Source organism: Micropterus salmoides, unplaced genomic scaffold, assembly GCF_014851395.1.
Source record: "Micropterus salmoides isolate LMB-PRFRI ecotype aquatic unplaced genomic scaffold, ASM1485139v1 Ms_hic_scaffold_15, whole genome shotgun sequence".
Classification (NCBI taxonomy): Eukaryota; Metazoa; Chordata; class Actinopteri; order Centrarchiformes; family Centrarchidae; genus Micropterus; species Micropterus salmoides.
The window spans coordinates 33657921-33684484 of NW_024040596.1; the positions used below are offsets into that span (position 1 = coordinate 33657921).

General features: G+C 39.4%; 2 protein-coding genes across 3 annotated transcripts; both read left to right on the top strand.

The window, feature by feature from the left end:
* Positions 1–681: 681 nt before the first annotated feature.
* Positions 682–26372, top strand: LOC119903516 (transmembrane protein 50B-like). 2 transcript variants are annotated; one of them, XM_038719750.1, is made up of 7 exons: positions 682–801; positions 3246–3485; positions 14434–14546; positions 15633–15700; positions 16148–16240; positions 23685–23745; positions 25302–26372. In XM_038719750.1, the coding sequence occupies exons 2-7, from the start codon at positions 3387–3389 to the stop codon at positions 25345–25347; spliced, it is 480 nt and encodes a 159-aa protein (XP_038575678.1). In that variant the 5' UTR covers positions 682–801; positions 3246–3386; the 3' UTR covers positions 25348–26372. The 2 variants fall into 2 exon arrangements, with proteins under 2 accessions (XP_038575678.1, XP_038575679.1); XM_038719751.1 differs by lacking the exons at positions 23685–23745; positions 25302–26372 and adding an exon at positions 19005–19162.
* On the top strand, positions 5619–6377 carry LOC119903517 (ATP synthase F(0) complex subunit C3, mitochondrial-like). The gene has a single exon (XM_038719752.1). It carries the CDS (start codon positions 5708–5710, stop codon positions 6119–6121), a length of 414 nt encoding a protein of 137 aa, XP_038575680.1. The 5' UTR covers positions 5619–5707; the 3' UTR covers positions 6122–6377.
* Positions 26373–26564: the final 192 nt, after the last annotated feature.

A 26564-nucleotide genomic window follows, 5' to 3' on the forward strand; every position in this document is an offset into this window, starting at 1 on the left:
ATATTTTGATTGTTTGATATTTTAGTAATTGTTTTGTTTTTACATTTGATACTGACTCATTTTTATTTATTTATTTATTATTATTTTTTAATCAATTAATTTTTAATAATTTTTTTGTCTATTAAGATACACACACACCTTGACGGTATTATCTATTTATTTTACTTTAATTTTAATATATTATTATAATAACACACAAGTGTTACTGTTTTATTTATTTATTTTAATTTTTAATTTTTTTAACACACACGCTTACTGTTTCATTTATTTATTTTATTTTTAATATATTTTTATTTTTTTAACATACACACACACTTGCTGTTTTTTTTTTATTTAATAAAAAAATTTTATATATATAATTTTTCTAACACACAAACAAATATACGCTTTAATTGCTTTACACTTTAATTACTTGTTTAATTAAATTTATGGGGTTGCTTGTTCTTATGTAGTTGATGCTTTGGCAATATTGTAGTTATACATTCATGCCGATAAAGCTAATTTGAATTGTATTGAATTGAATTGAGAGAGAGAGAGAGAGAGAGAGAGAGAGAGAGAGAGAATCTGAGAGAGACAGAGAGAGAGAGAGAGAGAGAGAGAGAGAGAGAGAGAGAGAGAATCTGAGAGAGACAGAGAGAGAGACAGAGAGAGAGAGAGAGAGAGCCCGTTTTACGGTTTTACCCCGGTGCAGAAGGTGGCGGTAGTGCAGCTGGCTTCCAACCGTAACAACAAGAGGAAGCGCCAGTGCCCCTGTCGTGCCCATTTCAATGGAAACTGAAAGCGTCCCGGGCTGTTGACAAGGTGGGCAACTGCAAGTAACCCTACATGCAAAACATTTCATAATTAAGTTGCATATGTTTTAAGCTCTGTATGTTCATGTTTGATATTTGCTAACCTTTAGCTCGCTGTAACCAAGAAAGCCGCACATTCCGGGGGACGAGTAACGTTAGCTACCGTTAGCTCCCTAACATTAATATAGCTTTGACACAACCTTCGAAATATTTGGTTTCAATCCTCTAAGTGCAAATCAAATAACAAACAGTCGGTTCTTTTTATAGCGCTGCTATGGAAGAACTGTAGCCTAGAGTTTGCTGTAGTATTGTTAGGCTAACGTTAACTTAGAGCTAGCTATATATTGGCAGTGATGCAGAAGACCTTTCAGAAAGTAGGAAGTTAACATATTATAGCATTATGCTTAATTGCAGGTACGCAACCGTTATAAACTTAAGTCTAATATTTTTTCAATAGCATTCGTTCTTTAATTCGGTATAACACTACTTGTGACCCAATAAGTTAACGTGATGTATCGCTTAAGTGACGTTTAGGGCTGTTTTACGTCAAAGGTTAGTTCTGCTGCGCACAATGGCTCTAAGTTATTTGCTGGAAGACATTTGTAAAAATCAAGCCATAATTAACATTTTCACCACCGGCCAAATAGCTTGTGAATGTTTAAACTGAAACCAGCCACTCGATAGATTATTATAGGTTTTTAGGTTGGTGATTGAAGCAAATCTACCAGCTGCAGTTGTGACAGTTTAACTGGTGGCAAAATTAACTGGTGATAGTCCCAGATGTGTCTTAGGCGAGGCTTCAGGATCCACTGACTGCAAACCAGGAAATACGTTCTGATTACTTTGTTTATCTACGTAATGTATAGTTATCTAGATATATGCTTCTGAATGTAGTTTGCAGGCTACATTGTTAGCTGCACAATGATTCACGGGGACCTCTCCCCCCGGCAGATTAGTTTAAAGCGAGGACTGTGTGCGTGATAATGGAGGTGACTGTGTCGCTGTTCAAAACACTGAAAGACTTCAATAAACCGTCCAAATGTTCATGTTGTCTGTCTGATTTGTGCCACGGTTGGTTTAAATGTGTTTTTACTTACATATGGGGAACAGGCTGAGGTGGTTGACGCTCAGATGGACTACAAAGTGACACAGATTAACCTGTGACACAGCTTCGTACCATTGATCACCTTTATATTCCGCTTTCTTTGCCATCGTTACCAACATTGGCTTGCCTGTCAACATTTATATCGTGTCTTTATTTATCTGACGTCAAGTTAACCTGAGAACAGTTTGTCATCCAGCCTGTAAGTGAAACAGTCTGGATGTTTAGGCTGAGTTACACTCCGCCCGAACACAGCGTGGAGTCAGCTGTGGCCAGGTAAATGCTCAAGTTAACTTGTGATACAATACCGTCGCTCATGTCTCATCTCACTCACTCATTTAGCACACACACAGAAGTTGGAAGCAGGGGTGGTGTATAGAAGATGTAGCATGTACTGTGCTCACTACTGGTGTGTGAGCAGGATTACAGTATGCAAATAAAATATGAGAATCACTGTAGCCATACAACATAAAGCTGGACAACATATTTCAGAATTACTAGCTGTATAATAACCTGTCACTATTAAGACCCACCAAAATCAAATCCTTAACAAAGGCTACACACCAGCTGTCGTGTCACAACACAAAACACACATGTTAACAGGGTTCATATGCAGTGTAATCTCTGGGTCATATTACATAGAGAAGTAGAGACCCGTTACTGTGACTAAAGAAGACAACAATAAAGATTAGTCACTGATCATATAGATTGATATGAAACTCAGCCTCATAAGTACCAGATGAGCTAAGGGGCAACAGTAAACCCCATCTTTCAGACTGAGTGAATCAGGCTACCTGCAGTATATGGCACACAGCGGGAGACTATTAGCCTACTACTGTTGAGGTTGTACACCTTGAAATAAAATCATTTACTCATACAGTAATTCTGAAATATGTTGTCTCATATTTTATTTGCATACTGTAATATTTGTTCAACCTACTCACACACCAGACATCCAGACTGTTTCACTTACAGGCTGGATGACAAACTGTTCTCAGGTCATCACCAGTTCATTTTGCCACCAGTTAACCACACCTGCATATTTCACCAGCAATTTAGCTGGTGTTAGTTTTGGGCCCTTAATTAAGTATGTACATTTATTTGATTACTGAAAAATAGGAAATTAAGAACAGGTTACAGTTCATGCTGCGGTGAAAAGTGGGCAAATTATTCAGTGAAAATTGGCAAGCAGTCTGTATAAGAACGGCAAATCCTTGGGCTTGAGAACCCACTTTTAAACTTAGCAGACTTAGCTATTTCCATGTCTGACAAACCTAACCGCATCAACACATCAGGTCAAAGGTTGTGTATAGAAGATGTTAATAAGACATGAATGTATGCATTCGCTACAGGCAACGGATTCACTGATCCCAGCCAGGAGCAGAGCCAGCCTGCTGTCTGTGAGGAACAGCAGGTGTCTGGAGAAGAACTGGTTCACCTGTGCAGAAAAGGATAAGAGAAAAAAAAGGAGGTGGACACAAAGAAGACTGCAGATGGCTGGCTTTCTGGATAACTTCCGCTGGCCAGAGTGGGAATGCATTGACTGGGGGGAGAGGAGGAACGCGGTGGCTTCTACTGCTGCTGGAGTTTTGGTCAGTGGGTCTCTAGAGAGAGAATGTAGAATCACTGACGGAGACAGAAAATTAATAGTGTTGCAGAGGGAATATTAGTGTGGTCTTTCTGTGAATGTATGCAAAAGGCAAGAATGTCAAAATCATGAGGTCAAGGTTGATTCAGCTGTTTTGAAATGCATTTCAAGTTTAAAGGTTACGTGTGTAAGATTTAGTGGAATCTAGTGGTGAGGTTGCAAATAGCAACCAACTGTCTAGTCTACCCCCCACCCTTTCAAAGAGCATAGGATAGCTACGATGACTGACACAGGACAAAAAAGTATTTTCTTCTTTTGTAATTAACACTTTTATTGTTTTAACAAAATGCAAACCATACAGTTACAACATAATATTCAATTCAATTTTATTTATATAGCGCCAAATCACACCAATGAGGTTGTAATACAACCTCACCCTGTCTGAACCCCCCCTTCACTCAATGTCACCACATATGCAATGGACCTCTGTTGTCTACTTAGGGACACATCCTCCCACGAAATTTAAAACAACGAAATACCATAATAATAAAGACGGTAATAAAAATGATGACCAAATAGACAACAAACTCTAAACCAAATATACATCTTATACATGGGAAAATATGACTACATAATATAGAGTCTCCATATCTCTTAGCGTCTTAGGAACCCTCCAGAAAGCTCAAGTACTTTCCCCATTTTCCAATGTAGACATTCACTCTTGCAAAACATTTAAAAAATTTTTTTTCAAACGCTGCCACTCTAGCCATCTCAAAAGCCCACTCTTGGATTGAATGTACCCCTGCATTCCTCCACCCTCTCAGAATAATCTGTCTGGCTATCTTAAAACTAGTCTGGACCCAGCTTCTAGTGTGTTTATCTATCACGTTTGGACTAACCCTCCTAAAACAAATAGTCTTGGGCTGAATGGAGCCAGGGTCCCCACAATTAGATGTATTCTGGTCCAAAATTCCTGGGCTTTGTCACAGGACCATACCTCTGTGTTACATCTTCAACAATTTGGTGTGTCTCTTAGTCCAAGTCTAAACAATTTGGGGAGGGGAGTCTGATAGAAGCGATGTATAATCTTAAACTGGATGAGGCGCACCCTCGTATCACGTGACATAGTTTATAATATTCCTAGAAATTCTATCCCACTCATCATCTAGTGAAATATTCACATCATCAACACTTTATCGAAACATTCTGACGTCTGTGGGGCTGACCTACTGGATCCATAAATCCCCCTGTAACAAATGGCGTATTTGCAAATATCTGAAGAATTGAGACCTGGGAATACCAAATTGCTGTACCAACTCCTCAAAGGATTTTAATACACCATTGAGATATAAGTCCCCCAGTATAACAATTCCCTTTTCCAACCAGTCCCTCCAATAAAGGGGATATGATGCTACATTTAGGTCCGGGCCAGTTAAGTCCACACAAATTTCAAGTGAGTCATTATTGGATGTGTTTTTGCCTCACCATACAATTTGACAGACAAACTTTGTAGGCGTGAAAATTGTGCAAGAACAGATTGCTCAACACAATACCAAGGTGGGGCTCTCTCAGGAGGAAGCAACCAATGGGCCAAATGCCTTAAATTAAAAGCACAATAGTAATACTACATCTTAGGTAGACCTAAACCTCCTCTATCAACCGGTCTTTGCAATTTTTAAAATGTAGCCGGGTTTTTTACCGTTCCATAAAAATGTCCAGTCTATCGAACCATGTGAAGTATGACGGGAATTTCCAAAGGACGAGAGTGGATAAAGTAATTTAGCTTGGGAACACAAATCATTTTTATAACCATGACCTTCCCAGCCATTAAGAGATTAAGGGCAGCCCACCTAGTAACATCACAAGAGATTTTATTTGATAATGGAACAAGATTAACTTGAACTAAATCTTTTAACTGGGGCCACTGAAATACACCTGGGTAGAAGGCTGTAATGGGGCAATAAGCTGTTAAAGGTAGCGCCTCTGACTAATTTACCCTATAACCTGAACATTTTGAAAACGACTTCATAATCCTGAGTAGAGGGTATTGGTCTGCTAGGTTCGGACACAAAAAGTAATATGTCATCTGCATAAAGCAAATGCACCACCGCTCCAAATATAATGCCTGGAAAATTTACCCAACATTCCCAACATTCACTGACTGTCGCGGTGTGCGAGAGCAGCTAATCCCGGACCCTCCGAAAGCCGAACAAACCGCTTCCAGCCATGTATGCCTGCGCCAAGTTTGTCACATCTCCTGCTATGCTGCGTGGGGGGTCCAGAGTCCTCGCCCGGCCAGTCTCAGTCTCCCTCTTTAACAGACCTGAAGCCACAGTGGAGCAGCAGGCCCTGTTGCCAGTCAGTCGGTCTGCAATCCTGACCCGCTCCTTTCAGACCAACGCTGTCTCCCGGGACATTGACACTGCCGCCAAATTCATTGGTGCTGGTGCTGCCACAGTGGGTGTGGCCGGCTCAGGAGCAGGAATCGGAACAGTGTTCGGCAGCCTCATCATTGGTTATGCCAGGAACCCCTCTCTGAAGCAGCAGCTCTTTTCCTACGCCATCCTGGGCTTTGCTCTGTCTGAGGCTATGGGTCTCTTCTGTCTGATGGTGGCGTTCCTCATCCTGTTCGCCATGTAAATCTGGAAACACGCCTACAACTCCCTTCACCTACCCTTTCTTCCCTGCCTCCTTTTTCTTTTTGCTCCCTTACTTCCATCCAAAGGGGGAACCCCGAATGTGCTGGTAGGCTATTCAATCAACGGGAAAAAGTCTGAGGGTAACGAACCTCCAACCCTACAGTTTTATGTTCCTGTGCTATTTTTGTTTTTCAGAAGTTTTATGTAAGACCTCACTTCGGTTGAAATCTGTCCAAAATAAATGGTTGGGATAACTGGTGGGGCGGCTGTGGTTTAGGAGGTAGAGCGGGTTGGCCGTTAATCGGAAGGTCGGCGGTTCGATCCCTGGCTCCCCCTGGTTGCGTGTCGAAGTATCCTTGGGCAAGATACTGAACCCCGATTTGCCCCTGGCGGCTATTCCGCCAGTGTATGAATGAGTGTGAATGTTAGTTTCCGTTTGAGCACTTAGGCTCAGTGTATGAATGTGTGTGACTGGTAAATGCAGATGTAGTGTAAAAGCGCTTTGAGTGGTCGAAAAGACTAGAAAGGCGCTATACAAGTACGGAGCATTTACATTTACCTCCCCCTTATACTTGCTGCCAGGGGCTCTGTGGCCAAACCAAACAATAAAGGAGAAAGGGGTGAACCCTGTCTTATTCCCCTTCCAAGTGCAAAATATTCAGAAATGAACCTACTAGTTTGCACCACAGCCTGGTTGCTTATACAGTACTTGAATCCACTTATTAACCACGCTGCCAAACCCATACATCCCCAAAATTTTAAACAAATAGGCCCATTCAACCATATCAAATGCCTTTTCAGCATCAAGAGAAATGGCAGCTATTGGGGATTGTCCATCAGCTACTGACCATGTAATATTGATGAGCTGCCTAATATTATCTGAGGAGCGACGCCCCTGTATAAACCTAATCAGAATGAATGAAAGATGTAATTACCTTATTTAACCTATTTGCCAAAATTTTTTAAATAATCTTCATCTTAACATCTAACTGCATTAAAGAAATTGGGCAGTAAGTCTTACAGTCTCCCGGGTCTTTGCCTTTCTTAGAAACCAAAGTAATCAGAGCCTTTCCCACAGGCAGGGCCCCCATCACCTCTCTAATTTCCTCCACAGTTAAATCCACGTCAAGGAATTCTCTTTGCTCTTCTGTCAATTTAGGAAGCCCTGGTGGCTCTGTAAAGGTGCAAATTTCCTCATCTCAACTCTGTCTTTGGTGTCGATCTTCAGCTTGGCGGGATACATCATCCTGAATGTCACCTCTCATTCATGCAACCTTTTCTTGCAGTCCTTAAATCTGTCACATTTCACCTGTGTGGCTCTGGAGTAGTCCGGGAACAACATTATATTATTATTTCACCAAGTCAGTTTGCCTTTGTTTCTTGCCACACGCAGCACCAAGTCCCTGTCAGAGGATCTTAAAAACTTTGCCGGTCTGGGTCTTTCTCCTATCCCAGGTTGCTGGCTGCCGAGTCTGTGTGCACGATCAAACTCACACCTTCCCTCTATCTCCAGCAAATCTACAAGCAGCTCCTCTCCGAACTTAACTGCATCTTAACCTTCTTTGCCCTTGGGAATGCCCTCAAAACGAATATTGTTGCTCTACCTCTTGCTTGCTAGCTGGTGGATTAGCTTGGCATTTGTTCTCAGCTAATTCCAGGTACTCCACGCGCTTTTCAACCTCATCTATTCTGATGATTAAGTTGGAGAGTTTTGTCTACACCGAGGCAGTAGTATGGCGAATTTCAGCCAGGTCTTCCATGTCGCTTGAGATTTTCGGTAATGCTGCATAGATGTTACCAATGTCCTCCGCTATGTTATGAGACTGTTGCTCGCTAGCGGGTCCAGGCTCACCCCACCATCATGAACTTTTGACATTTTGGGCTTTCGCAATGTTTCTCCTCTTATATATGTGTAAGAGGATAAATGTAGCAAAATGATGCAGAGCTCTCTACTGAGCAGCCATCTGCTGGCCTTACGGTCACGTGACTCCTCCAAAAAGTGTCGTCTTCTGAGATGGCTGAGAGTAGCCAGTCAAGAAATCTAGATTTTATAAAGATTCTTTTTGTCAATCAAAATTGAGCAAATATACAAATCCATTTACATCCATCCATCATCAACTTCTTATCCTGCATACAGCAAATCCATTGACATTTTTATCAAAATGATAGTATTTTTAAAATATTTAACTGTCAACGTATGTGGACGCCATGCAACAAAGGAATAAAATGCCACATCTGAAAATATGGAACATTGTTTTTTAATGTCATGTTATGCTATGTATTTAAACTCAATAGTTTATTAGATTAGAGAGTAGATTAAGAATAAAACATATATTTTGAGGAACAATTGGGAGGTAAAACACTCACGGTCGTATTTATAACCAGTGTGCAAGCTACTTGGAAAATGTCGTGAGCTAAGCTACTAGCTACTCTACATTAAATGAAACTTCACTACAAAGAAGCTACCCCCCCAGTGAAATGTAGCAAGCTAAGCTACAGCAATGTGGCAAAAGTAGTTTAGTTACATCAAAGCTACTTTTAATTTTTTTATATTTTGTCATTATATATACACACACACACACACACACACAGTAAAGCCTAGTTTATATTGAACTAACTTCATTCCACAGTAGCAGAGAAGACAGAGACTAAAAACCTGCTCCAAACTCTCCTACTTCCTGCCAATCATTGCAGCTACATGTAATTCCTCACACAACAAACGGAGAACCATTGTTTGTATAAAGTAACTTAATTATCACATTATAAATTAATTATATATTTTTTATTGTTTATATGTGAATTTGTGCTCTGGCAACATTGCAACCTAAACAACCTAAACGAGAGAGAGAGAGAGAGAGAGAGAGAGAGGGAGAGAGAGAGAGAGATCTCATCTCATGGAAACAAGTTTCTGCCACTACATATCAAAGTTTCCTCCTCACTAGAGGAAGAGGTGTCCAGGCTGGACCCTGATCCTTCTCACAAGAGTATCACAGTAGAAAGTAAATTCAGTCGCGCGTCTTTATTCCCCTGCAGCAAAGTCACAGACATCAGCCCAAGGATCGGTACGTGATGTCACAGGAACAGCTGTCACACCCGGCTTCTGTGTGTGGCAGTGGCGTCATTTAGGCCTACTGATCCTTCAGAAATGCTTGGGAAAATGTAGCGTGTGTGAAAGCTACCGCGCTACTTGGTTTATAAAAGAGCTTAGTTATTGAAAAGCTATTTGATTCAGGAAATTGCGACGCTACCACCAAGCTACTGAGAAATGTAGTTAAACTAGTAACGGTGCTACTTGTAGCGACGCTACTGCCCAACACTGTTTATAACTGTAATTACATGTATGCAGAAACCCAGCAGCATATTGTTATCCTTATCTAACTTCATGTTGAAACATCTCAGTTTTAACCAGGGCTGAACAATTAATCGTTTTCAAATCGAAATTGTGATTTGAAAGAACGCGATTAGCTAATCGAATGAAGACGTCTATTAAAATGTAGGTTAATTATACAGCGCAAGTGACCGGTTTTAAACTGTCATGCAGTTACAAATTTATTCAGTTGTCATTGTTGTGTGACAGACTTGCTAACCAATCACAAGCGCCATATGCCTCCTGTCCTCCTATGGTCCTCCTACTCACCAGAGTGGGCACGGAGCGTGTACGTTTTACAACTAGTGATGGGAAAAGTCACTCTTTTGAAAGACTCGAGTCACCAAATCTCGTTCATTAAAATGAATAATAATAATAATCTTTTTTTGTGTCATTTCGTTCATTTTAACTAGGCTGGTTATTGCGGCACTGCAGCCCTCTAGCGGGCGATTTAAAAAAAAAACCCAAAAAACAGCGCAGTTCTCAAATACAGAAGGCTGCCTGGCTTGCTCTAATTGACAAAGTATAATGCGCAAATTCACCTCTTGAACTTTCTTGGTTCTATAAAGGCCCATGGAGCCACAACCAAATTCAAACCATGTAAAAACCACAGAAATATGTTGTCAATATTCGATTAAGCCACTACTCCTGCTGTCCATCTTTCCTGGGTATACTACCAGCCATATTTATATATATAATTATAATTACTATCACTATATCTGTAAAGTGCTCATTCATACAGTAGCCTATCCATGAGTAAAATCTATTTATTAACATCAGATTTATATATATTATATAATATATTGAAGTAATAAGCTTGACACACTAGATGAATAAAACACAATCTTATTAAAATTTAACAAATTTAATAATAATCTCAAACACTGCAGGTAGTTCACCACTGAGGAGCGGTGAAACAGTACGGCTCTGTCGATAAATAAAAAGTAAAAGTTAAGTTGCGTTCTCTGGCGGACCGGATCAGCTGTTAGCTGTAAACAAACCACACGCTAACGTTGCTATGTGGCTGTGTTTTAATGGTTTAATGTCCGGTCCGTTTGTTTTGGAGAGGAGACGACCTCTGTGGTAATTCAGCTCCCGGTAGAACCCTGTCAGGGCTCTGAAGTGGATCCAGACTCATCAGCTATTGGCTGTAAACACTAGCAGGACTAAAGTTAGGCTGTGTTATAACTATAACTTAGCACAACATAACTGCGCTGTAATAATTTTTATTTATTTTATTAAATGTCACAGAATTAGCAAAATAGATATTAGATATATGTCAGTCCAGTGACTGTTACCTGACAACAGACCTGCCTCTTATTCCCCGGTGCTGGCAGTAAGTCAGCCTGCCGAGTGAAGACAGACTCCGAGGAGGACCCATGTGAGCGCTGAACGATTAGTTTATTCCTGCTCCACAGTAGCCGAGATGTCATGAACGACTCAAACCCAGAGACCCACAGTTATGAGTCGTGAACTAATCAATTCTGTTTCCTGTGCTGAAGGAGCCCATGCAGCTGCTGTGTAACAAGTGAATGTAAGAGTCCAAGACTATTCACGCATGCGTGAAAATGAACAAATTCCTCACTGAGAACCCGTTCCTCCTGAGTCACATACAGGTGAAACTCGAAAAATTTGCATATCGTGCAAAAGTTAATTTATTTCAGTAATTCAACTTAAAAGGTGAAACTAATGTATTATATAGACTCATTACATGCAAAGTGAGATATTTCAAGCCTTTATTTGATATAATTTCGATGATTATTGCGTACAGCTTATGAAAACCCCAAATTCAAAATCAAAAATTTCACCTGTACAAGATTAGTTCAAATGAATGAAATGTTCTTTGAACGACACAACACTATTTACAACAAACGAAGCTAGAGGAAAAGGTGGGATAATGGTGTAAGGTGAACAGACACAGGCAGCGTTTGTGTGCAATTATTTCTGGCGTCAACTCACTGAAGTGTTTCTGCAGCGGAAGGTTTAGCCTGCCCTACGTTGTTGACATGTTGTTTATTTGTCATTTTGTGTGCTTCAACTACAGAAAACAGCTTTCTGTGAGCCAGCTTCGCTCCGCTCTCTCCACGATTACGTCCACATGGAGCATTTCAGAATAAGAGTGTTTTACCTGCCTGATTTTGCTAACTTGTCCAGATTTTGTTCAGTTGTCCATGCTTCTTGTGCTTCTACTATGGTTAAGTAGGCTATGTAGTTAATTATTATTATATTCTCTATGCTGTTCTGTGTCTGACTTCCTGGCTGGTTGCTGCTGCTTGACCGAGTTCTGTCAAAAGTAGACTGGCAGTGAATATTGGGAAAAAAAATTGCAAATCAAATTGTAGTCGCACTATTTGGCAGAAAAATTGCATTTAGATTTTTCCCCCAAGATCGTTCAGCCCTAGTTTTAACATATTAACATCCAACATATAACGGATTACATAGTTCTAAACTTTTTTATATTATATGTGTACAATACTTACTCTTATTTCGTGCAAAGAAAATTGCCATGTAATGCTGTAATATGCACTTTTGCATTATTTATTTTTATATATTAAATGTCTGTTTTATTATAATATAATACAATTCATTACATCTTTGAAATAGTAGAATAGATATACTAGCAATTTACAGAAATCAGACTTAATGCAATCTGACTCCACTGTTCTATGACATCCACATATGTGGACAGTTGGTTCTCTAAATTTTAATTTATGAAATATAAACATGTTAACACTATTTTTTTTTTATAAACCGATTAAATAAAAGTTTTTCACAGATGCCTGAGGAATTTAGCTGATGGCCATCACAATCGGCCATCTTGGATTGATGAAGTCATCAAGCAATAAATATTTGGAAAACAAAAGAGTAACCACTGTTACAATGTTGCTTTCGATCAACCAACTCTGTCCTCAAATTAATAGGAGAACATAACCATGATATATTAACCCAAAATGGAGTTAATATTACCATCCACAAATGTGGACACCGTGCATGAGAGGGACAAACATTGACAAGGGAAACCTCTTTAGTGGTTTTGCCTGCAAAATAAAAGCACAAGAATTTTTGCAGCAATGCTTTACTTAGAGTTGAATTGTGAGCTTTTACTTTAAAAAAACGCCATTTAAAAGAATCTAGCCTGCTTGACACACCACTGAAATGGCTGTCAGGAAACGTGATTTCCCTAAATGTCCTCTGCCTGCAGAAACTGGGGAAAAGGCGTCTTTAGGTTGATGGCTGCTGATCAAATGCTGGAACGCACACACTGCAGCACATATTGTATTGTGAGCATGTGAAACAGTTGCTTCTTGATCAGTTTGTTGAAGGGGGGGGGATTCAGCCGACGTGGGATCGAACACGTAACCTTCTAGGTGAAAGTCCTGCATTTTACCAACTGAGCTAACCAAGCACCATAACATTTGGTTTAAATATTATGTCTTATCACCATCTATGGATTAAAAAAATGCTCCAGTATAAAACTTATTTGCTGACCCCTGCTGTATATTATTATTACTTCTTCAAACGTACGTATTCAGCTTAGCACTGCCTGAATTCTACAAGAAGAAGAAAGGAAGGATGTAGTGATGAAATGCTCAGTAGCGCTGTTTGTCCGTTTTGGCCTTCTGTAGAAACATGGCGACGTCCATGAAAGGGGGACCTGCGGTTATGTAGATAGAAATGTGTCATTCTAAGGCAGGGGTATTTAATTAGAATTCAAAGAGGTTCAGTTAGAGAAAATTTCCCGAAGCAAAGGTCCGGAACATCAAAACAACTAACTTGCGTTATCATTCAGTGCCATAACATATAGTTGTATATGTATGTAACATATGTTTTTTTGTCAACATCTGACAATATTTCAACAATATTCAGTTTTCACATCAAACTGGAGGGATAATAATTAAAAACTCTACTCTACTCTACTCTAATAATAAATTCCAAATTTAAGTAACAAATGAACAGCTGTAATGCCTCTTCTTCTCTTTCATTCCCTCTTACAGAGCTACCACTTTCCTACTTTCTGTTGTTCAGTGAGAAAAACGTGAGCTCTAGTTTGTCCTGCCAGCTACGATTGCAGATCTGTGAGATATTCTGGTGTTGAATTGCCCGTGGGAGGAATGTACATGTAAAAATCTGTACATTCTTGATGAAAGCCATGTGTCAATCTCTTTTCTCTTTCGCCTCCTCTCTCCCCATGTGCTTCCAAAACGTCTATCGCATTCATGGACTCGCAATGCCTGTTGGAATGCACAGATTTGATTGGCTGAGCAGCGTCACATGAGACGATTGGAGTACATGCGATTGGTCTGTGAGTTTCCTGGGCCGCTAAACCAGTACAGTAAATGCTAGAAAAGCTGTGCGGGTTAAAAAAAGAAATGCTCCATCACGAGGTAGTAAGTCTCAATAATAAATCGGCTGTAGGTCGTCGGTCCGGACAGGATGGTGGCTGGTTCAGGATCCGGACCGCAGTCCGCCTATTAGTGACCTCTGTTCTAAGGTAACAAAAACACAATGGATCATTATGTAAGGTCCACCACTGAAAACATAGTTATGGTAAATTACACACAGGACCTTTAAGTTCAAATGTATTTATTATTTCAATCCTCAGCTGTCCTCCCTATTCACTGCAGTCTTCGGCAGTGTTCAGAACAACTTTAGTTTGTGCATAAGAGAATGTTCAAAATTGGCGAATGCAGCAAGTTCTCCTAAATCACCCATACAAGCCACTTAAGAACAAATCTGTTTGTATGAATGTATTTGTTTTATGGTGATTTTCCAACATTTTCATTGTTCACCTGAATTAGTGGTTGATGAGGCAGATTCCGGTGAAACGCATGTTACTCTGAAATGTGTGAAATGAAGTTGGTTCAGGACAGTATTTCCCAGTACACTGGAACTGCATCTCATGTATTCACTCACCTCAGATGCCAACCCTGTATTTCTTTTCTCAGTTCTTCACAGGGTGGTGGATTATGATTGATGCAGCAGTGACGTATCCAACCCAGGACAAAATGAACCACGCATTCCACACATGCGGCGTCTTCTCCACTATAGCATTCTTCATGTAAGTGCTAGACACTCTAGGTTGTAGATCTGTCTGTAGACAATGAGGGTGAGAAACGGGGGGCACAGGGTCCAATTCCTGGAAGCAGTACCTCCAACAAAAACAATTTGTTTGCTGTTCATGAGTGGCAATCGGATGGATGTGATGCTCCCATGTGGTGAAGCTATTAGTTGGCAGGTAGAAAAAACTGTCTTGCAGCTCTTAAAACGTCTTAAAAAGCCTTGAATTCAGTTGCTTCAAAAAGGCCTTAGAAGATATTAAAGTCTTGATTCCATTTTCAAAAGTCTTATTTTTTCTTACCTGCCATAGACGGTAGCATTATTGAGCACTTTTGGCCGTGTGGAGCATGCTTTGTAGTGTACACCCTCAATGTAGGCGAGCGACCTTCATCATCGGGAATAAACCCAAAATACACAGTCGCTGGTTTTGGTGAGCGTAGTGAGTGTATGGCTGAGCAAGAGATAGAGCGAGCAGCAGGTGAATACAGCAGATCAGAGTAAGGGTGAGCAGTAAGTGTACACTGTAGGTTACAGTCTGTCAGTGAATAAAGACTGCAGCTAAGCTCTAGCAGCTGCACAGGGGGTTATTTGCATTGTTGCATTGTAGATGATGTCATGCGATTTACACTATCTCATATCAGTTTAAGAGAAAAAGGAGCGTCTGTGTTTTTGACGGTATTGAAAGTCGACCATCCGGATTTCTAAATACCACATATACCATGATACTTTGTTACCACCCAGGCTGATACTGTTAATGAGAATATAAAATTTTTCCATTGTCTTACTACGATGGAGCAGAGTATCAGTCATTCATGATGAGTAGGAATAAATGTCATTTTGAGGCGACATGCTGAAGGAAATAGGACAAAAATTCTCCAGGTTACATGGAAAAACGTGACAGCTGCCAGGAGCAGTAGCCTGTAGCCTCGTGCTGTTAGAACAGAAAGAGGGCATTAATATGCAACAACTTAAGCAACACTAAAAATATCTCTTGACATTACGTAGTAGCATCTTTTTTTCTGCAACTTGAAGCACTCAAGTTTGAGAGTGTTTCCTTAATGCAGCCGCTTAATGTCTTTCTTTTCAGGATCAATGCTGTTTCTAATGGCCAGGTGAGAGGAGACACATATGGAGAGGGCTGCCTTGGCAGGACAGGTCTGTTTCTCTAAATATGTGTGTGAGAGAATGAATTTATACATTTTGACTTCTGATTGCCTACAGAAATCTTGTACTACTGTGTATTTATGTATACCATTAAATCGTGTTGCGGCTGAATAACTGAACTTAATGGCTGCTTGGATGTAAATACCTTCTCAAACATGTGCTGTGTGCCAAGAAGACTCTGACCTTAAGACAATGGAAGATCAAGGAAGGGGAAACAATTATTTAAAAAACTGTTACAGAGTGATTTCCAATAAAAAGCAGTATATTATATATAAAACCAACTAAAAGCCACAAAAAGTAAATTAATATATATTTAAATTTCTCTGCTTCAAATTAATTGACTTATCCTCAAAAATATTATGTGGGAATATTTATTCAGCTGTCAGGGTGTGAAGCAGTGAGCTGATGAAAGTGATTGGCATGTCTGTGTCCTTGCAGGAGCTCGTCTCTGGCTGTTCATCGGCTTCATGATGATGTTTGGCTCACTCATTGCCTCCATCTGGATCCTGTTCGGTGGCTACGTTGTACCAAGTGAGTGTCCCTCCACAATCTGTCTGGATGATTTCATCAATATCAGCAATTTAATAATTATAGTTAGATATAATTAATTGTTTAAGAACAGGGATTCAAGTTCTCTGTCGCTATGACATTCAAGATAAATTCTCCTCAAGAGAAAATTGATTCTGCCAGTTACCTAATTACCAAATCAGAGGTCTATGTTTATATAATCTGCCTAACAGTGCCAAGTTAAAAGGAGTTAGTTAGCATGCAAAGACTGTGTCTGTGTGAAGCATAACATTTGTAACAACAATGTACCATTGGCTAACTATGGTTACATAATCTCACATTAACAATTAAAGGATCACAACAATAAAACCTCAATGAAAAACACATCAATGTACATTGACAAAAACGAAACAGTCTTGTGCTTAACCAAGTTACGATATAGTTGAGCGATGTGAAGCTCTATAATGTCCAGTTACGTTACCAGTGCGTAAAGGAAGAACGTTGCTTCCAAGTGACTTTGTGTCGCTTGGCGGCTGTAAAATCAGAGAGCTCTGTTGCAAGCAGGCCACACTGGAAGAGATGTGTCCGGGGTCACATCAGAAGAAGAGTGGAGAAGAGAGGGGTCGTGGTCAGAGGTCACTGATAGGGATGCAGCGATTACCGGATTTCACTATTAACCGCGCTTTAAAACGTCACAGTTAATTAATCATAAAGGCTCCGCAACACCAAGTGTTTCTGTTACACGGAACGAAACTGTGGCAACTTGCACAAAACAAGAATAAAGTTAGAGGAGCGGTGCACTAGCTTAAGTGTCGTGCTTATCAGAGGATAAACCATGGCAGAGGGACCAAACTGTGAAGCTTTAGTTCCACCAAAGAAACAGCTAAAGTCGGCAGTGTGGGAGCATTTCGAGTAGGCCACACTAAAACTGATCAGGGCGACAGCCCGGTTGCGCTATGAGGCCCATTATTTTCAATGGTGGTCAAAGCAGTTGAACTTCCACGCAGTTCAAATCGCTTCTTTTCTGAAAGGGCCTTTGTGGAAGACGGAACGTAGTCCGTCCAACAAAAAAATTGTACCAACAAAATCTGTAATCGTTGCATCCCTACTCACTAACCAGTCGTAGCTGTAGCTGGGTCTCTGGGCTGACGTCACATCTAACGCGTCCACTGAATCTTCCTGCGTCTCGTTATGGCTGTGCCCGTGCTGTCGGAGCTAATCAAGGCTATTCTAGTCAATGCTTGTGAGTCCACCAGAAGCTGCTCTGCAGAAAATACGCAGCGAGTCTATTTTTGACGGAAGCTGCACAGAGCAGATTGAACCGGGCAGAATGTGACACGCATAGAAATCTGGTCAGTTTTCAAAATAAAACACAATTTAACAACGTAGCCTGCTTAATTGTAGCAGAAGTACTGCTTCCTGTCTCTCCCTCCCTGTATGTGTCTCCTTTTTTTTTTCTTTTTTTTTTATTGTTATGACACATTAACATACAACACTCTCGTATGGGGAACAAAAATTAGATCACTTGGTACAAATCAAAAACCAGTCTTACAAACACAGGAAATAAATGAAAATAAATGAATAAACAGAAAGGAGAATGGGGCTACCAGTTAGTAAAAAGGCTATATAAAACAAAATAAGGTCTCATTTCGGTGCAGCAATATGGGGAGATTGTTAAAACAATACTTGCTTGGATATATCGCTATACATCTTTCTTGCAATTATACTAGATTTAACATTCTTCAGTGATGAAAAGAACAACTTAAAATTATTTATGAACCACAAAAAGGAAGGCTTAGAAGATTTCCACTTACTACAATGGATATGATATTTACCCATGAGAACAGTCATATTCACCAGATCAGATGAAGGCGGATCTACATTGTCCATATAAAAGAGGATGTGTGACAAATTAAAAGATGGAATATTATCAATCTTAAGTGACAGCCAATTATGTAAATCAGACCAAAAGGTTTTGGACAAGGGACAGGAAAAGAACATGTGTTCCAGAGTCTCCTCAGCAGCCTCACAAAATATACAGGGATCTACTTCAAATTTGAACCTTTTTTTAAGAAAGTCTGCAACCGGATAGATTTTGTAAATTATTTTAAAATGAGTTTCTTTGATTTTAGGGGAAATGGGCCATTTGATGAATTTGAAATGTGGTTTATCTATGGACAAGGTATCCATATTTGGAACCTGTACACACAGCCCTCTGTTATAATCAAAAAAAAAGCTTGGATTTAAAAAAAGTACAAATATGTTTGTTATTACATTTTTTATCATGTATGTGACATTCATTAATTACAAGATTGGGTAAGGTTGGTAGCGGTCTTGTAATGTAAATGTAAATGCTTGTACTTGTAAATGTACTTGTATAGTGCCTTTCTAGTCTTTTCGACCACTCAAAGTGCTTTTACACTACATCTGTATTCACCAGTCACACACATTCATACACTGGCGGAATAGCCGCCAGGGGCAATTCGGGGTTCAGTATCTTGCCCAAGGACACTTCGACACACAACCAGGGGGAGCCAGGGATTGAACCGCTGACCTTCCGATTAACGGCCAACCCGCTCTACCTCCTGAGCGTAGTCCCTCCTCCTCTACCCCCTTATTCTTGCATACAGTAATGTGTTTTGGATTAGCTGTAGTAATGGTAGTAATATTGCTTTACATATCTTTTTATATTCTTTCTGACAAAAAATAATATCACAATGCCCTTCTCATACCAATCAGTCTTAAATAATGATTTCTTATTAATTGTAATGACCCTGTTATTCCATAGGGTGGAACCATGGGGAGAAAAATTGTGAGTAAATATCATTTTCCAGTACTGAAGAAGTTGTTTGTGGAATTGTGAAAGTTTAACAGGAATCTTGGTCACCTCAAAATCACATTGTAATTGTATTTTTTTAAATAAAGATCTGGGTATGTGAAACCACATAGAGTCTGGTTGTGTTAAATATGTTTTCAACCAATTAATCTTAAGGGTCCCAAACATTGCTTCAAAGTCCAAGGCTTTGATACCACCTTTTTCATACTCTTTGACAAGCTGTGATTTCCTAATATAATGAGTTTTATTTTCCAAAGGAATTGGAAAATAATTGAATTGATTTTTTAACATTATTAGAAGATACATATAGGGAGTGACAAGGGTAAATTACACTGGAAATGCCAATTGTTTTAGATAGCATAACTCTTATCAAAGATAGTGAGGTCTCTGGTTAACCAACGACTCAGTGCCTTTTTCATATCGATTAAACGGTCAGAAAAATTTATATCTTCCCTCCTAATAGCATTTTTGGATAAGACTATTCCTAAATATTTTACTTCAGTCTTAACCATTATTGAAGCAATACTGGAATCTTCAGATGAATGAATGGGAAATAGCTCACATTTTTGAATATTAAGAGAAAGTCCTGAAGCTTTAGAGAATATCGAGACCATACTGAGAGCACTATCCACCATAGATTTATTCCTTAAAAAGATTACTGTGTCATCCGCAAATTGACTAATTTTAAATTCCTTATCTAAGACTTAAATACCATGCAGAGAGGGATTGTTATTTATGAGCATGATAAATAATTGGGTGGCTAAAATAAATCATTTTGGAGAAATCGGGCATCCTTGTCTAATGCCGCGTAGTACCTCGAATCTAGGGGTTATACCAGGATTTAAAGACACAGAGCTATATATGCCATTATATAACAACTTAATAATATTACAAAAGTTGTTTCCAAAACCTAAAAAATGTAACACTTCAAATAGAAAGGCATGTTCGATAGTGTCGAATGCCTTGTAAAAGTCAAGAAATAAAACAAAGGCTTCAGAGTCAATATGGTCTCGATAATCAAGCATGTCTAGTAACAACCTAGTGTGGTTATGTATGTTTCGACCCCTTATGAAGGCTGATTGACACTCATCAATTATAAGTGCCAATAATTTATAATCATTACATAATAAGGTAATTGGTCTCCAATTGTCCAGTAAAAGGTTATCTTTATTAGGCTTGGGAATCAGAGTAATGAGACCATGTTTCATAGTAGGAGAAAGACTTCCGTTTGATATGCAATTTAAGAAGGCATTATGCAGCAGTTCCATGATATCGTTCCAGAAGAAAGTAAAAAATTCTACAGTTATCCCATCTATTCCAGGTGACTTTCCTTTAGACATCTGTTGAACAGCTTTATCTAATTCGTCAATTCTTAGTTCTTCTTCCATTAGTTGTTTAAAGTTATCATCCATTTTCTTTTGGAAGCATGGGATTTCTTCTAGTAAAAACCAACAATCTTCCGGAGAAAAATGGGGTTTATAGAGATTACTGTAAAAGGCTTTGATTTTCTCATCTACTTCGTCTTGGTTGTCAATAATAACGTCATTGATGTTAAGTTTCTGAATAAATAAATTTTCTTTTTGGTCTGTCTTTGTTTTTCCAAACTGAAGAAATAGGTGAAGTTTCTTTCCCCTTCTTCCATCCAACGGGCCCTTGAACGAATAAATGCCCCCCTGGCTTTCTCCATATATATAATGTCAAGTTGGGATTTAAGGTGTTTTAGTTCCGTCTGTTCTTCCACTGATATATTAACTTTACAACACAGTTTGTTAATGTTACTAATGATGTCTCTTTGTCTTATCTTTTTGAGTTTAGATGATTGCTTACTTGTCCTAGTTGCTTTCTCCTTCACTTTAAATTTGAGCCATTCCCATTTACTCACAAAAGACATATCCAGTTTGTTTACTTCCTTAATCAACTGTTTGACCTCCTTACAAAACTCTGTATCTTCCAATAGGCTATTATTGAATTTCCATATGGGGTTTAAATTAGTCTTGTTCCCCCCCATAGAGAGGGTCAAAGATATTATACAATGATCTGTTAAGGGCGATGCTGAGATTTCACATCTATCTGCTTCATTAACCAAATTGTTTGAAATTAGCCAATAGTCTAGTCTTGAGCACTGGCCATTGTTGGATGCATTGAACCAGGTAAATTGCTTTTTATTTGGGTTTTTCATTCTCCAATAGTCAATTAGATTAGCCCTTGTAGTCAGTTCAATTATTGTTTCATCAAATGTGTGGAATATTCTCCTTGATGGTTCCCGGTCCAACCAAAGATCGGGGGCCAGGTTAAAATCCCCCCCAATTATTACTTTATCAGTTGAATAGAGCATTTTCCAGTCCTCTAGGCTTTTACCTAAGGATGAGAAGAGATTTTTGTTCTGAGGTTTCCTGTTGTATCCATATACACATATTAAAATGTAGTTTATACTATTAATTTCTGTGCTGACCATTAGCCAATAACCATTAGGGTCGCCTTTATGGTCAATAATCCTCCCAGGGAATCTATTTAATAAAATCACAACTCCCGCCGAATGTGATGTTCCATGACTGAAAAAAATAGAGTCTCCCCATTGCACTTTCCAAAATTTAGTGTCTGCCTCATCTGAATGAGTTTCTTGCAAAAAAAACACAGTTAGCCCTTTGTTCCTTACAGAAAAGAAAAATAGCTTTACGCTTTACGTTATCTTTCAACCCCCTAGTACCTAGGACAACATTTATATAGAAAAGTACCGAAACCTTTTAACCAATGCACCAATAAAGAGTGTAACGATGAGCAGGAATGAGTAACTTAGTCCTTAACCTTTATAATTAGTGCAAATAACCCCTTAAACACTGTAAAGGAATGGGTTAGATGAAAAAGCTATAGCAATGGTCCATTTAAAAAAAACAACAACATTACCTTACTTTTCCCCCTATTTTCCTTATTTATAATAACTAAAATAGCTACTGATAGTAGGCTACCAAGAAAGGTGACAGGTGATAAAACCTTGTAGAAATAAGCAACAACTAACAATTAACAAGGGATGTTCTCCCTATCAACCCTGTTGTGATCAGCTGATCAACACGTCCGTTCAGTCACATAACCATGAAACAAAACACCTCAGTCAAAGGTTAGTGTAGGCTGGGCATCAATCAGTCATTCACATGAAATTTATTCAGGGACTACTTTTCGGTTATCAATCAGGGCGAATCCCTCTTTCAAGAATGCTCTTTTACCTCTTTTTCTGGCTTCTTGAACTAATGGCCACAGTTTCGGACGCGCCTCCCGGTCTTCCTTCGAGAAGTCCTCCTTGAAACGTATGTGCATGTCCTTACACACCCTTGCATCTTTCGACTTCTTCCAAACTTCATCCCGCACTGTTCTCATCCCGAACTGAATAATGATCTCTCTCGACGTGACATTTGAGGTAACGCCGTCCCCTCTTCTTCCCAGCCGGTGAAAAGTGTCAACTAGGTCTCGCAGCCGTTCCACAGACATTGGGACAACTCTTGTAAATATCCCGAGGATGACTTCTCTCGTGTCCTCTCCGTCCTTTTCTGGGAGACCAATAACCCTCAGGTTCCACCTTCTTTTGTATCGGGTTTGCTCAGCACATGCTTCTTTATGGAGGTTATTATTCCTCTGAAGGTCCTCGACTCTTTCCTGGAGCGTGCCGATGTCTTCCCGGTTTTTATTTGTCGCAGTTGTGTTCGCTTCAATACGTCTGTCAAAGCTTTTCAAAAGTTCAGTCTGTTGGTCCATTTTTCGGGTCAGAGCTTGTACTGCTTTAAGAATTGCAGCGCCTGTGTTCTCGTCCTCAATTTCACTTCTGTATTTCTGTTTTTTGGGATTTGGCTCTTTAATTGGTGTATGGTCTTTGTTAATTTGGGCTTCCTTGGCGGAGAGACCGACCGCCCCTAATTCTTCATCGATGTCGATATCATCACTTGCCTCGTGGAGCCATCTCCAAGTTGTAATTGTGGTCCGACATTGTTGCAAACAGAACAAGCAACAAGATCCCAAAATGTTTTGGTATCCTACTTTTGTCACTGCAGTACTGACACTTACTTGAGCAGCCTTGAAATCGAGGGTTTGGGGAAATAACCTCTTTAAATGTGCATGTGGAACATTTTCACCTCAATGATAATTGAATTCTTTTTAATTCAGTGATAAACTCCTGGACTTTAATAGCTCCTGTGTTTCAGCAGCTTTTCTGCTCATGTTCAAAACTTTCTGCACTGCATTTCTGATTGAGTGATCATGCTCGCAACATAGACTAATTTAATTAACCCAAGATGGAAAATGATGATGATGGTAATAATAATATCACATAAAGATGAACAAGGAGAAAAAATTGAGGTCTGAACCGAACCATGGATTTGTTGAATCGTTAGACCCCTACGAATGATATAAAAAATGTAATGGTGATAACATTTTTGGCCATATCACCCAGCCCTAGGTTAACAAGTGACCCACTTTTCCCCAGCCCAGTCACAGACTCCAGATTATTTCTCAGTCTTGCATACTTAACAGTTTCATCTTCTCTCTGTTCCCATTTGCAGACACATAAACATCTGTTTCCGAAACCCCTTACTTAATGTTGTTATTGACCGTGATTTTGTTTTGTTTTTTCTGTTTAATTATTAGAGAAAGAAGTAGTGGCACCGGGGCTGGCTGTGTTCTTTCAGAATGCTTTCATCTTTTTTAGGTGAGTATAACATGAAACTGGTCTGAAAATAAACTTTGGAGATAGTTGTCAGGTATTAAAACACCATCTGTACCCAAAATTTACAGACTGACAGAGAGCAGTGCCACCGTAGCAGGAACTGCCACATAGAGCTGGTAGTCAGAGCGAAGCAGACATGAGCACCTGCTGGAGCTTTGTCTTCTGTGTGGTACCTGAGTTGTTGAGACTGAGAGGCTCTCCGGTGATTAGGGAGATTGTGGGGTAGTGTCAGTACGTAGCCGTGGCCTGCTTTTTGTCATGGGATCATCATCAAGGGAAAGAATGCAGTCGGTGGTGCTTCTACAGCCGTAAATGCAGAAGTCCGAACCATTGCACAAAAAGTTAAAAATGATTAGAGGCACAAACTCCTGTGAAAGATGAGTCTTGTCTTAAAATGCCTTTTTCAGAAAGGTACTTCACTTTATCCCACAGACAGATGGATTTAATAATTACTAGAACAGTCTTCCCAAAGAATTTCACCTTCCAATTCCAGTTCTTTTTCTTATTACCACTTTGAACCATTTGAACCTGATGGCTGTGTGGAGAGCATTTAATCCAACAGCCAGGGAGGGATAAGTAAATTAATACAAGGATTGATTACTTTATGGTAGATGCTCACTGCATGTCTTGTTTTTCCACCTAAATACCACAAAAGAATTATCCCTGAGCGTTGTTCTGTTTCCTCTACTTTAAAGTTGGACATGATGGAGAAAACCAAGAAAGTATGGAAGCTAGACCCCCTTACTTTCTGATCAGGACTTCATAAATGATCTCAAACAAATGACAAAGTTGAAACCTCGCCATCCATTGTCCTGGCTCAGCTTGTCCACTGATCACAGGGTTGACGGTTCGATCCCCACAATGACGTTTTCACATGATAAATGCATCATTTAAAGTAAATTTTGGCAGAACACCTAGAAAAGAACAGTGAAATTAAGAAAATGCAATGCAACCAACTCAAAAAAGATAGAGGATAATTGCGATACTAAAATCTCTGAGCAGATGCCCCCTCCCCCTCCCGGCGATGCTTGTTTGCTGTTAATTATTATTCATGCACAAAAAATGACATTTGGGCCAGTCCCAGAAGTTTCTATATACGCAGTGTTACAAAGGATGTATGCCTCTGCATTTGCATCACCTCAATGATAAATGAATTCATTTCAATTCAGTTAATGCGCAGTGCAGTCCAAGCTGTATCATATTTTGTAGCCCTTAAATATACATATAATAAGATGGTAGAGGAGACTAACTTGCTTCATGTATATGTGGATTTTATACTACAGCAACTTGTTGATTTGTTCAAATGTACAGATGGCTTCCAGCAACTTTTTAATATTTCAGTTTCAATTTTGCATTTGCTTTATTGGCATGAAAGTCAGAAGATTCAAGGATAATACAGTTCATTAAGTAAAGCAGCAACAGCAAGAACCTCACAGGCTGAACATCATGTGATGATGATCTTACCTGTGGTAAAAAGTGGAGCTGTTCATGATCACTGTGTCCTGATGTCATGTTTCATCTCTCTCTCTCTCTGTTAGCACTCTGATCTACAAATTTGGCCGGACTGAAGATTTATGGGGTTAGAGTGTCTGCCCCCCCCCACCCCCCCCACCCCACCCCCACACACACACACACAGTCTTTCAACATGTTTTGTAATCTGTTGTTTTAATTACAAAGCTGTAGAACCTCCATCCCAAACACATACATAGATTTACAGAATGTTTTATAACCTGAATTTGCTTTTTAAACAGAAACCCAAACTCACTGCTGCTCCACACACACTGATGGTGTTAACTGGCATATAGTGCTATGGCTATTTTTACTAGTTTTTCTGTGCTGTTCTTGAGAAAATAATTGTGAAAATGTATTTTAAATAAGGGAATTCTTTTTGTTATTGAGAACTGATGAGCCAGGTCAATTTATTCTATTGTATCTCAGATGCTTCTTACGCGTTAATACATGTCATCATTTGTTTAATTTGTTGAGGGTTACAGTGTAATGTCATTGTAGTGAATCAGAAAGGGAAAGGTTTCTGGGAATGAGCTAATTTATTGATGGAAAAACATTTTGAAGTGGATGTGAGAGTAAACACAGGGAGAACACAGCCCTGCCTGCTGTCTGTGCTTAAACTGCTCCTGTATGCTGGTATGACAATACATGCTCTGGATTATAAAGTATTTTAGAGAAGAGAAGAGTATTTCTTACATGTAGGGTCAGTTTCCTGTTGACAGATTTGTCTCGGTCATTCTGCCTCAAGATGGCGTATGTTTTTTAAATAGCTGTTTTGTCCTCTTGTACGTGGTCCATGTTTAGCTCTTGTTTTTACCAGAAAACGTGAAATGTAACTATTCAGAGACTTGACTGAAGTATTTCAGTATAGAACAAATATTGTGATGCTGTGAATCAGACTGCTGTAGTAACAGTATTAAAGGACTTGTTATCACAGACCATTTTTTATGTATTAAGATACACCCGCACCCTAAAGCTTTCACTTGCATGGAGAAAAAAATGGGGAAATGGGATTTGGGGTTACTTTCCATCTTTTTAATGATTTGTCTGACTTTTTAGAAGCTTAAAACGTGACAAATAAAGCAAATGTTGTATTAGAGAATGCTGGACAATGTGTATTCATCACATTGTGCTGTCCACAAACAGCAGATACAGTTCTTTGTTTTTCTTGTGGTGCTGGGTGATTTTAGTAGAACTGGGAGTGAGCGACTGCAACCTGCCACTTGTCATGATGAATGCTGTGGGACAGCATTTACTTGCTATAGGAACCCATGGCCATCTATAAAATGGT